Here is a 13,173-nt window from a genome sequence, read left to right as displayed (position 1 = left end):
GGAGGGTTGACTCAGCCTGTCATCCTTCTGGGTCGGCAAATTGAGTACTATCTTGCTGAGATGAATGATCCTGGTGTGTACCCCGATTTAGAATAGAATAGGTATCCCTGCGCATTGTAAGAGGCGACTAAGGGTTGGCGCCAGGAAGGGCATCCGGCCATAAAAACATTGCCTCAAAAAGGGAATCATGATTGTCATGGGGCCCGCGTGGCTAACCCCCGTTCTCATGGAGAAAATGGCCTTAAAACGATCATTCATTCAATCAGACCTCAGGTCTGGCCAGCGGTTTGTGAAAGATGGACCCAAAAGTTTCCTGGCTAACTCCACAAGAAGGTAGGAATAATTGGGGCCTTCAGAGTATGAGACTTTGGCTGAATGTCTTTTCATGCAGATCGTTCCTTTTTATTAGCTACGATTATCTTACTATTATTCACCAAATGTCTGTCCATCTGTCCGTCTGTTCCCAGGTACCGCAAAAACGGCTCAACCGATTGCAACGATATTTTGGGTGGGTAATCCTGGGACCCCCTGGAGTAAAATAGGCTATATTGTTTTTCCAATTTCAGGTTTGGTCTCCAGCATTTTCAGGTTTGGACTCCCACCGAACGTTATTGTCCCGGGTACCGCAAAAACGGCTGCACCAATCGCAACGATTTCCTGGCACCCCTGCAGTAAAATCCTATGATAATTCACCAAAAGAACATGACATGAAAATTAAAAACGGCTGAACAGTATTTCATTGCGGAATTGAGGAAAATCATAATGAATTACGAACCTTTCGCGAATCTGGAAGTGAACAGATGACGGCAATGAGCTGGTTTGATAATATCCCAATAAAACCGTCATTTAAAACAGTGTTTTGTTAAAGTATCAATTGATGATTGGAATTGAGTGAATACAATTACGATTTTGAATTCGTAATTGTATTCATCCAACTGTACGGAACTTCACATCAGGATTTAAATATTTGTTTATGGCACGAATGTTGTTAAAAGTTTATTTTTTATATTAATGTTATTTAATTTGTGATTGGAGTTATGCTGTTTGGAATGAAAAAAAGAGATATTGAGTTCAAATGAATGACAAAATGCCGAGACAGTTTTACGTTCTAAGCGTGATATTCGCGGATCGCCAAATGCAGATTCACCATATGATTCGCCATTGATCGCCATATGCATTCCATAGGTATGGAAACATTCAAACAGGTACGTTTTTCGTGGAAGTCCTTCACGAATCTGCTGTCCATGTCTGACGTGCGACTGAAGGTGCTACAGGAATGTGGGATTTATTGGTTTCATGCTTTCGCATTCGCCATTTCTGCATTGTCTGTTTGCTTCTGGCCTCCCACCCATGCATAGCATGGGTACCTCACTAGTTATCAAAACATGATGTTGTGTGAACTATTCTGATTAATTTTCCTACTACTGGACGATGTACTGAGAAACTGAAAGGTATCTATTTTGTCCTAGTTTTGTCATTAGTTTGTCACTATTCATGGACATTTCAAGGACTAAGAGGACACTATGTAACTCATGCCTCTCTCTGTGGAAGTTTCATTTTAAGAGATGTCTTTATGAAAATTTAAAGTGTGTCCATATACGAATCTGGAAAGAGCGCCACGTTTTTAGCCAGTACGAGTTGGTTTTTGGACTCATACACGTGTGAGAAAGTGTTTGCCGAGAACAGTGCTGGATCATATTGAACCAGTATTGATCAAATTTCTTGAAATGTTTATTTTATCTAATTCAAAAGTGGCAACTTTCAATTATAAACTAGAACGGCACTCAGTGGAGAGCATAACTCCACCCGGTGAACAGTTTACATTTTGTATCCCACTGATAAGCTGGATCTGGATTCAGACCTGAACCAAAATCTAATCGGCTTGTTCTAGTCGCCTAACTAGTGTGTGGTGTGTGTGGTGTGTGTGGTGTGTGTCCCCCTCCATAAGGTTAGGTTTTAAAGGCTTCGAGTAGTGCTTTCGGAGGGATTTGAGGGGGGGGGGCGGTTTAAGGGGCAATCTTTGAACACGACTGTGTGTCAACCGGTTAAAAGACCTAAAAGACTGAGGACCAAAAAGACCCCAGAAGACCCCATGGACCCCAAACACCCAAAATACCCTGTAGACTGTTAAAGACACAAAAGATCACGAAGACCCAGAAGACCCCAAGGACCCAGAAGACCCCAAAGACCCAAAATACCCTGAAGACCCAATGGACACCAAAGACCCAAAAACCCCGAGGATCCAAAAGACCCAAACAACCCCACGGACCAAAATGACAGAGGACCCAAAAGACCCTAAGGACTCTGAAGTCCCCCATGGACTCTGAAGATCCAAAATACCCCAAAGACCCAATGGACCCCAAACAACCAAAATACCCCAAAGACCCAAAACATCCTGAAAACCATTAAAGACCAAAAAGACCATGAAGACCCAAAAGAGCCAAAATACCCTGAGGACCCCAAATATCCAAAAGACTGAAAACACCCTGAAGACCCAAAAGACCCAAAATATCCCAAAGACCAAAAATACCCTGAAGACCAAACGGACCCCAAACACCCAAAAGACCCAAACGACCCAAACAATCCCGAGGACCCAAATGACCTAGAGGACCCAAAATACCCCAAGGACCCAGAAGCCCCAAGGACCCAGAAGACCCCGAGGACCCAGAAGACACCAAGGCCCCAGAACACCCAAAATACCCCAAAGACACAAAAGACCCTGAAGACCCAATGGTCCACAAACACCCAAAATACCATGAAGACCCTGAAGACAGTTAAAGACCCAAAACCCCAAAGATCCTTAAAGACCCTGCAAACCCATAAGCACCATGAAGGCCTAAAATACCTCAAAGACCCTTAAATACCCTAAAGACCCAAAATACCCCAAAGACCCAAAAACCCTTAATACCCCAAGGACCCAAATGACCCAGAGGACTTAAAAGACCGACAAGTCCCTGAAATCCCAAAATGCCCCAAAGACATCAATACCCTTAAAGATCCAAAATACCACAAAAACCCAAAAGACCCTGAAGACCCAACATTCCCCAAAAACCCATAAATACCCCCAGATACCCAAAAGACCCAAAAGATCACAAAGACCCTGATGACCCAAAAGACTCTGAAGACTGTTGAAGAGCCAAATGACCACGAAGACCCAAAATACTCCAAAGACCCAAAAAATACCCCAAACACCTTGAAAATATCCCGAAGACCGAAAATACCCTGAAGACCGAAAAGACCATGAAGACCCAAAAGACCCAAATAACCTTAAATACCGAAAAGAGCCCGAAGACCGAAAAGATCCCGGTTACTGAAAGGACCGAAAATACCCCAAATATCCAAAATACCCTTAAAGACCAAGAAGACCCAAAAAACCCCAAAGACTGAAAAGACCCAGAAGACCGAAAAGACCCCAAATACCCGGTAGACCATTAAAGACCTGAAAGACCCCAAATAATACAAAAGACAAAAAAGACCCCAGAGCCCCTTAAAGACCCTGAGGACCCAGTGGACCCCAAATTACCCCTAAGACACAAAATACCCCGAAGACCCTTAAATACCTCAAAGATCCAGATCGAGGACCCAAAATACTCGAATGACTCAAAAGACCTAGAGGCCCCAAAATACACCGATGAACCAGAAGACCCAAAAGACCCAAAATATGCTGAAGACACTGAAGACCCAAAAGACCACAAGGACCCAAGAGATCCCAAGGACTCCAAAGACCCAAAATAAGAGTAATTATGCCTCTTACATTGGAATTGCAGACGGTGGCTTGCAAACTGAGCCTCAAGGTCAGTGTACAAAAGCGATATTTTTTTAAATCACAATAAATACAAGGCACAGGGAGGTGAAATTTGCTGCACGTGATGTGCAATGCGCACAGAGTAAAACGAGTGTTCATTTACGTCTGTAGGATGTCCAACAAATAAAGATGATGTAAGCACACCTGACACTAGGCCCAGACTTCAGACTTTGGCATGCTCACGTGGCTGTACCTTCAAAAACTGTTCCAAACCGTCATTTTTGACGGACTTTATACTAGTGTTATATATATCGCTTTTCACCCTATCTTCCAATGGTGAAGAATCACATAAAAATTACATAATTCTCATATCCGAATCCATATTCAGATCTTCACCAAAATATAATCATTTCATCCTCGTCACACATGCTACCTCTGCCAAATTTCGTCCAAATCCCTCCACAACTTTTCGAGATATCTTGTTCACAAACGGACAGACAAACAGGGGTGAAACATAAACTCTATCCACCTTTGGTGGCGGAGGTAACTATGCTTTCTTGTAATTTCTCTTTGGTAGAACTGCAAGCCAAAGTTTTAGCTTTGTATCCTCGGTTAACGAACATTTATTCAAAAGATAGAGAAAGGAGGGAGAGTGTGAGGAGGGAGAGTGAGGGAGAGAGAGAGAGAGAGCAAAGAGGGAGACAGATAGAGAAAGTGAGAGTAAGGGAGAGAGAGGAGGGAGAGATAGAGAGAAAGCAAGAGTGAAGGAGAGAAAACAAGAGTGAAAGAGAGCAAGCAAGAGTGAAGGAGAGCAAGCAAGAGTGAAGGAGAGAAAGCAAGAGTGAAGGAGAGAAAGCAAGAGTGAAGGAGAGAAAGCAAGAGTGAAGGAGAGAAAGCAAGAGTGAAGGAGAGAAAGCAAGAGTGAAGGAGAGAAAGCAAGAGTGAAGGAGAGAAAGCAAGAGTGAAGGAGAGAAAGCAAGAGTGAAGGAGAGAAAGCAAGAGTGAAGGAGAGAAAGCAAGAGTGAAGGAGAGAAAGCAAGAGTGAAGGAGAGAAAGCAAGAGTGAAGGAGAGAAAGCAAGAGTGAAGGAGAGAAAGCAAGAGTGAAGGAGAGAAAGCAAGAGTGAAGGAGAGAAAGCAAGAGTGAAGGAGAGCAAGCAAGAGTGAAGGAGAGAAAGCAAGAGTGAAGGAGAGAAAGCAAGAGTGAAGGAGAGAAAGCAAGAGTGAAGGAGAGAAAGCAAGAGTGATGGAGAGAAAGCAAGAGTGAAGGAGAGAAAGCAAGAGTGAAGGAGAGAAAGCAAGAGTGAAGGAGAGAAAGCAAGAGTGAAGGAGAGAAAGCAAGAGTGAAGGAGAGAAAGCAAGAGTGAAGGAGAGAAAGCAAGAGTGAAGGAGAGAAAGCAAGAGTGAAGGAGGGAAAGCAAGAGTGAAGGAGAGAAAGCAAGAGTGAAGGAGAGAAAGCAAGAGTGAAGGAGAGAAAGCAAGAAGAGTGAAGGAGAGAAAGCAAGAGTGAAGGAGAGAGAGCGTGGAGGGAGAGCGTGGAGGGAGAGCGTGGAGGGAGAGAGCATAGAGAGAGAGAGCATGGAGGGAGAGAGATAGAGAGAGGGAGAGAGATAGAGAAAGAGTGAGGGAGAGAGATAGAGAAAGAGAGAGTGAGGGAGAGAGATAGAGAAAGAGAGAGTGAGGGAGAGAGATAGAGAAAGAGAGAGTGAGGGAGAGAGATAGAGAAAGGGAGAGAGATAGAGAAAGAGAGAGTGAGGGAGAGAGATATAGAAAGAGAGAATGAGGGAGAGAGATAGAGAAAGAGAGAGTGAGGGAGAGAGGTAGAGAGAGAGTGAGGAAGAGAGATAGAGAAAGAGAGAGCAAGGAGTTGGATGGGGAGCGTCGGTGAACAGCAATCTTCAAGTCTTTCCACAGATTCTCAATGGGATTCAGGGAAGAGCTTTGGCTGGGCCACTCAAGGACTTTCACGTTCGTGTTCTGAAGCCATTCCAGTGTTGCTTTGGCTGTGTGCTTGGAGTCATTGTCCTGTTGGAACGTAAATCATTGCCTTTTTCACTCTGAAGCAGGTTCTCCACAAGGATTTGCCTGAATTTGGCTCCATTCATTGGTCCCTCTATCCTTACAAGTCTCTCAGTCCCTGCAACTAAAAACCACCCCCATAGCATGATGCTGCCACCACCATGCTTCATGGGAGGGATGGTGTTAAATGGGTGATGACCTGTGTTTGTTTCCGCCAGATGTAACGTTTTGCATTCAGGCCAAAGAGTTCAATTTTAATCTCATCAGACAACAGAACATTTTACCTCATGCTCTCAGTCTTTCACCTGCCTTTGTGCAAACTCCAGGCATGCTGTCAAGTGTCTTTTTCTCAGGAGTGGCTTTAGTCTGGCCACTCTCCCATTAGGCCTAGATTTATGAAGTGCTGCAGAGATTGTTGTCCTTCCGGCAGGTTCTCCCATCTCAGTCAAGGAAATCTGCAGAGTGGTCATTGGGTTCTTGGTCACCTCTGTGATCAAGGTGTTTCTTACCCAGTTGCTCAGTTTGGCCAGACGACCAGCTATAGGAAGAGTCTCGGTAGTTACATATTGTTTCCATTTCCTAATGATGGAGCTCACTGTGCTCTTGGGCACTTTCAACACTCTAGAAATTGTTTTCGTGCCATAGCAAAGTCATATTGGAGTGTCAGAGCAAAGGGGTTGAATACTTATTGACTCGAGACATTTCAGCTTTTCACTTTTAATTTTTTTTTCCCCACTGACATTATGGGGAATTATGTGTAGATCAGTAACAAAAAAAATAAATCTCAATTTTACCCATTTTAAATTAAGGTGTAACAAAACAAAATGTGAAAAACGTCAAGGGGTGTGAATACTTTCTGAAGGCACTGTACATAGTCATCCAACATACACTTGTTTGTGGTGGTGGCATCGCCATCAAAAAATAACCTAAAATGAAACGCTTTTGGCCAGCAGACCAACCAAATGCCTGGTTAACGTTTGACCCCGTAATAGGAAGGTGTGGCGAGTCGTCTGGGATGGATATTGTGCTTGAACAGTGCAACATGCTCGACACCATGCGTGACAGATGACATCACCATGCGTGACAGATGACATCACCATGTAGAGCAGAGGTTGAGAGACACAGAGCCAGCATGGTATATGGAAGGACATTGAGTGCCATAGAAACGGAGAGGAATGAGGATTGAATGAAGGATGGTGAGCAATAATATCATGTCAGTACAATACTGTACGACTCGGCAATTGCAGAAATTAGATTGTCCCTTCCTATTCTATATACTATTCTTTCACATTTTAACCCATGACTACAGTTATTTTGTACCCGTGGCTTGGTGACACAATTGATTGATTACATAACATTAAAGGTGTGAAAATGATCTTTTATTGGAAAAATTTCGGAAGCACCATCCACCTTACGGGGCAACTCAACTTCAAATGTGAAATACAATGAGTTGCGAAGAAAGATAAGTGTCAATTAGCAGTGAAACAGACACCATGGGTTTTCAACACAAGCACGTCGAATGACTAGCTTCTCAAGCTTCCAAACGAAGCGGTGAAGAAAGGGTGAAGGATGCAAAAACCCAGCGGAAGATTGGGGAAGGGAGGGACAAAAAGAATCGGAGGAAAGGGAGGGGAAAGGGGGCTAAACTAGGGGGTTTGAGAGAAGAGTTGTTGATGGAGTGGTGGGGGGTGGGGGGGGGGGGGAATGAGTAAGAGAAACGACAGAGAAGAAAGAGCATTCTTTAGAAATTGTAATACATTGTTAACATTGATGGCTAAGGCTCATGGAGGAACTTGTATATAAATCACGTGATGGACAAAGGTATTAGTAGGCATCACTGCACTAAAGTGAATTACAAGGACATAGTAGGCGATGGTACCATCTGCCGACATTAGTTGGTGGGTGTTAAAGATCCCACGGTGTCCTTCACGAAGAGTAGGCGAGCTGTTGCTGGCATCGTGGACATATTACAAATTCCTGCCCCAACTACTGCCGAAAGAATGATGGCAATCCGCCCAGCATGACCCTCGATCAAGAAACGGCTTCGGCAGAACCAACGCTCTGTAACGGGGTATGGTACATCGGATCTGGGAGTAGGCCATGGACAAACATGTAGTATTTGGACCCGCGTTACCTACGTTGTGAGCCAGGAGTTCAGATGTAGAAAATGTAACGATGCCAAATAGTTGAGGTAGAGAGACAAAGAAAGAAAGAGAAAGAAAGAAAAAAGAGAGAAACAGAAAGATGCAGGGTGTGGTAAAGGAAAGAAGAGCCGAATCAGCATTTAGGTCGGGAGGGGCATGGGTGGGTGTGGAAGGGATGGTATACAAGGTGTGTTTGTAGGATAAAGTTTAGATAAGAAATTATGCAAAAGGATATGTTGTGCGGGATCAGAATGTAAGAGGGAGTGAGGAATCACAAATTGTAAGAGATAAGAGGGACATAGTTAAGGCTTCAGGCACAGAATGTAAGATAGATACTGAACTTGCATGTACAGTATAAGGAGTGAAGTACGGGATCGAGATACATATTTAAAACAGCTGGATATGGTAAAAGAGAAAGCAAGACAAGGTGCAAATGCGTTGCAACTGTTGCTAGTAAATGGTAAAAGGTTGTAGTGTACAAGTAAACTAGAATGTTCCACTAGTCGATGGTAAGGGGAGGGGAGTGAAGGAAGCTTTGGTTAGTTGGGATGCTGAAAAAAAAAAAAAATTAAAAAATTTAAAAAATTAAAAAAAAAAAAAATGAATGAATGAAAAAAAACAAAAAAAAAAACGTCAGCAAAACAATTGCAGAAGGGTGATTTTATAGGTACGGTGTGAGATTAAGTAGGAAGGGTGAGGGAGATTGGTGACGATGTGCAAGGACGACACTTTTTTAATGGGGGTTGAAGGAGTCAGGGATACTAGATCTTGAGTGGGAAAATAGGATGAAAGAGAGACGGATTAAGGTGAGGGGTGGAAAGAGAGGAGTCAAGGGGTGGATCTAAAACAAAGGGGGAGGAGCACAGAGAGAGGCACTGGGAATAATGAGCGCAATGAACAAAAGCAAGAGGCGTACGTGATTACAGTAAAAGCACAAAGGGCATGGAAGGACCGAGAGCAACGGACGTCGTTGTGAACAGCGATTCAATTATGGATTTGGCCTGCTGGTTGCATCATCACGAAAGTTCAGCTGTTACACTTGCAAGATGTCCCTGCACATTAGGACAGGAATTGTACATTTAGCCTCACTACCATTGATAAGTCAAATACTCTTTGTAAGACGCCATGGGATCTTTTAGCATCCAACGGGGCATGCACTAGCACATGGACAGCAGGCTTAAACGTCCATCCGAAGGATGAGGTACTCGTCGATGCATCGCCGTCCCTGCATCGTGGCGATCTGACGGTTAAAGTACACACGAGATTCGAACCAAGACAAGATGGCTCAAGGGCGAGAGAGCTGCCTCTGCGCCATCCTGGGGGACGCACTGAAGCCAGAGCAGGGGGAGCGGGGAGCACAGGAAACAAAAGCACAAGCGACACAGACGCAAAGCTTCGACGCATCATCCTCTTCCATGTACATTCACTCGATCACGCGTGTCAATTTTTGGTCTATATATCCCCATGTAAACATGTCTCAATCACCGTTTCGTATTAATGTACACAGTACCGGACAGCAATGATACTTTAATGGTCTCTTTGTCTGGACGGATCATTCTCGAGTGCCACACTGTCCCATGTCCCTTGTTCTTAAACAATCTCAATCTAAACTCGAATTCATCCCTCGCTACAAGTTTGGCCTCGTATCACTCACTCTTCCACCTCACATGTCCCTAGCAATGCCCGCTCTTCCACCTCATACGTCCCTCACACCACCAGATATTGCACCTCACACGTCCCTCGCACTGCCCGTTCTTCCACCTCATGCGTCCCTCGCAATGCCCGTTCTTCCACCTCATGTGTCCCTCATACCGCCAGATATTGCACCTCACACCGCCCGTTCTTCCACTTCACGCGTCCCTCACACCGCCAGATATTGCACCTCACACGTCCCTCGCACCGTCCGTTCTTCCACCACATGCGTCCCTCGCAATGCCCGTTCTTCCACCTCAGGCTCATGTGTCCCTCACACCGCCAGATATTGCACCTCACAACGCCCGTTCTTCCACCTCACAACGCCCATTCTTCCACCCCACGTGTCCCTCACACCGCCAGATATTGCACCTCACACGTCCCTCGCACTGCCCGTTCTTCCACCACATGCGTCCCTCGCAATGCCCGTTCTTCCACCTCAGGCTCATGTGTCCCTCACACCGCCAGATATTGCACCTCACAACGCCCGTTCTTCCACCTCACAACGCCCGTTCTTCCACTTCACGCGTCCCTCACACCGCCAGATATTGCACCTCACACGTCCCTCGCACTGCCCGTTCTTCCACCACATGCGTCCCTCGCAATGCCCGTTCTTCCACCTCAGGCTCATGTGTCCCTCACACCGCCAGATATTGCACCTCACAACGCCCGTTCTTCCACCTCACAACGCCCATTCTTCCACCCCACGTGTCCCTCACACCGCCAGATATTTCACCTCACACCGTCCCTCACACCGCCCGGTCTTCCACCTCACACGTCCCTCGCACCGCCCGTTCTTCCACCTCACACATCCCTCACTCTTCCACCTCACGTGTCCCTCGCAACGCCCGTTCTTCCACCTCACGCTTTCCTCGCACCTCCCATCAGCCTCTTTTCCACCTTACGAGTATCTAGCACCACCCGCTCTTCTATCTCGCGTGTCCCTCGCACAGCCCGCTCTCCACCTCGAGTCTCTCACATCGCCCGCTCTTCCACCTCACGCGTCCCTCACCTCGCCCGCTCTTCCACTGCACGCATCCCTCACATAACCCACTCTTCCACCTCACGCATCCCTCACCTAACCCACTCTTCCACCTCACGCGTCCCTCACCTCACCCGCTCTTCCACCTCACATCGCCCGCTCGTCCACCTAACAAATCCCTCACACCGACAGCTCATCCACCTCACGCGTTTCTCACGTCGCCCGCTCTTCCATCTCATACGTTCCTCACATCGCCCGCTCTTCAATCTCACACGTTCCTCACATCGCCCGCTCTTCCATCTCATACGTTCCTCACATCGCCCGCTCTTCCATCTCATGCGTCCCTCACATCACCCGCTCTTCCATCTCACGCGTCCCTCACATCACCCGCTCTTCCATCTCATGCGTCCCTCACATCGCCCGCTCTTCCATCTCATGCGTCCCTCACATCGCCCGCTCTTCCATCTCATGCGTCCCTCACATCGCCCGCTCTTCCATCTCATGCGTCCCTCACATCGCCCACTCTTCCACCTCACGCGTCCCTCACATCACCCGCTCTTCCGCCTCACATCACCCGCTCTTCCACCTCACGCGTCCCTCACATCGCCCGCTCTTCGCACCGCTCCTTTCACCAGTAATAGTATAATCACACATTCGTTATCAGAATGCGTTGGTGGTCGCTCTCACATCTCCGTCTCTCTCCAAATCGTTCTCTTTATCCTCGTATCCAACGCAATCGCATTATCGCAACGGAGGAATATTCGCGGCTTAACACGGGTTCGTACATTGGTTGAGGTAAGGAAAATGAAGGAAGCGAGTGAAGCTCAGATCGCGATTGTGATTCACCGTGTGAGGAGACACGACAAAGGATCTGTTTTAATTGGAAAAGAGCGACATAGCTCGAGTTTCAATATTACACGAAGCTTCGAAATATGGCAAAACATTTCAAAGTGAGGGGAATGAGCGAATGAAGTGGTCCTGTGTGGAATACAAAATACCAGGTTAACCTGTGCCTTACCCGCGGATAACATCATGAAGAGGATGATGAGAGCCGATGCTGCCATGGCTGCGAGGAGCCTGTCAACACAACAAGCGGCAAACGGCGGCTCACACGTTCACGCCACCGGAATTCCGCGCAATTCCACCGAGCACAAGGGGCCAAGTCCGGGCTGACAGGATTTGCGCGGTCGTCGCTCTCTCCGTCTCCCTTTCTTCAGAGCCGGTGCTCCGGGATGCACTCGAGCGAAGGACCGTCGCGCGATAGACTGCGCATGCGCACGGTACTCCTCGATATGGGAATTCATTAATTAAATAGAGCCCGAGGAACTCGATGCGCGGAGTAATACCGCAGCGCGATGTGCAGATTTCCGTCGCCCTTCACCGTCCATTCGCGGTGTCACTGCGCGGCCCCTCCTGTCGATTTCGAAGCGAGAAAAAAGCAATCCCTTCCCGAGAGGCCATTTCGTTTCTTCCATCGACGTCTCTGTTATTATTTTTAGGTTCGAGTTATATCCATTCGTCAGACGTTCGTTTTATTTCCTGCATGTGCTTTTGCTTTACGATTTGACGAATGGAACGATCATTTAATAGCAATCACTTGGTAGATGTCTCCAGTAATGGTGCCCACGATGAAGAGCGGCAGTTTCATTCTCATATTGATGTCGTAATCAAACAGTACTATCGTTTCCTGTACAAATGTTTGACCCAAAACCACCATTGTGCTTCATCGATGTGGTTACCTACCTTGAACGTGTTTTTTCACACCATCCAGGTCTGATGTAAATACCTGTGCAGGTAATTATAGCGAGGACAGCAGACAGATCCTTCACACAAAAGCGCTATAAATGAAGAGCTCACTCGAACAGGAAAGAAGAATAACAATGTTCGCACATTTTCATAATCATGTATAATAAACAATCAATTCATCAATGGTCGTCGGTCGACGCCTCGTTATGGTCGTTATGGTTGTCCAGAAAACACTGAACCAATCACTAGAATCTAGATGCTGGACACTCCACGGACACCGAAGTTTCCCACAAGTAATATCATCAAATCGGGTTCACACTTCCTTGGGATAATAAATCAATAAAACTATAAACATGTTTCCTTGTCCCTCAAAAAACTCATAACCTCCATTATCCGGCAAAATATCCGTTATATTTATACATCTCTTGGATGGTGCGGTGGAGGGGATTGGGCCAAGTGACCTTGGGCGGAGAAGCTTGGGCTGGGTGTTCCTGGGTGGAGGAGCTTGGGCCGAGTGCCCCAAGGTGTAGGAGTTTGGGCCAAGTGTCCTTGGGCAAAGGATCTTGAGCAAAGTGTCCATGGGCAGAGGAGCTTGGACCGAGTGTCCCTGGGTGGAGGAGTTTGGGCCAAGTGTCCTCGGGCAAAGGATCTTGAGCAAAGTGCATGGGCGGAGGAGCTTGGGCTGAGTGTCCCTGGGTGGAGGAGCTTGGGCAGAGTGTCCCTTGGTGGAGGAGCTTGGGCAGAGTGTCCCTGGGTGGAGGAGCTTGGGCAGAGTGTCCCTGGGTGGAGGAGCTTGGGCTGAGTGTCCCTGGGTGGAGGAGCTTGGGCAGAGTGTCCCTTGGTGGAG

At 46.7% G+C, this 13,173-nt stretch overlaps 1 protein-coding gene across 1 annotated transcript in view; it reads right to left on the bottom strand.

Annotated features, from left to right (window-relative positions):
* LOC137430692 (neural cell adhesion molecule 1-like) overlaps positions 1 to 11,842 on the bottom strand; it is a 226,783-nt gene extending 214,941 nt beyond the window's left edge. The window contains exon 1 of the mRNA XM_068121468.2: positions 11,599 to 11,842. Within this exon, the coding sequence (XP_067977569.2) occupies positions 11,599 to 11,644 (46 nt within the window). The 5' untranslated portion in view covers positions 11,645 to 11,842. The remainder of the gene's footprint in view (positions 1 to 11,598) is intronic.
* Between the last annotated feature and the right edge of the window lie 1,331 nt (positions 11,843 to 13,173).

Source organism: Myxine glutinosa, chromosome 7 (genome assembly GCF_964187855.1).
Source record: "Myxine glutinosa chromosome 7, kmMyxGlut1.1, whole genome shotgun sequence".
In the NCBI taxonomy this organism is placed as follows: Eukaryota; Metazoa; Chordata; class Myxini; order Myxiniformes; family Myxinidae; genus Myxine; species Myxine glutinosa.
The sequence above is the reverse complement of the archived record's forward strand: the minus strand, read 5'-3'. Positions and strand labels throughout refer to the sequence as shown.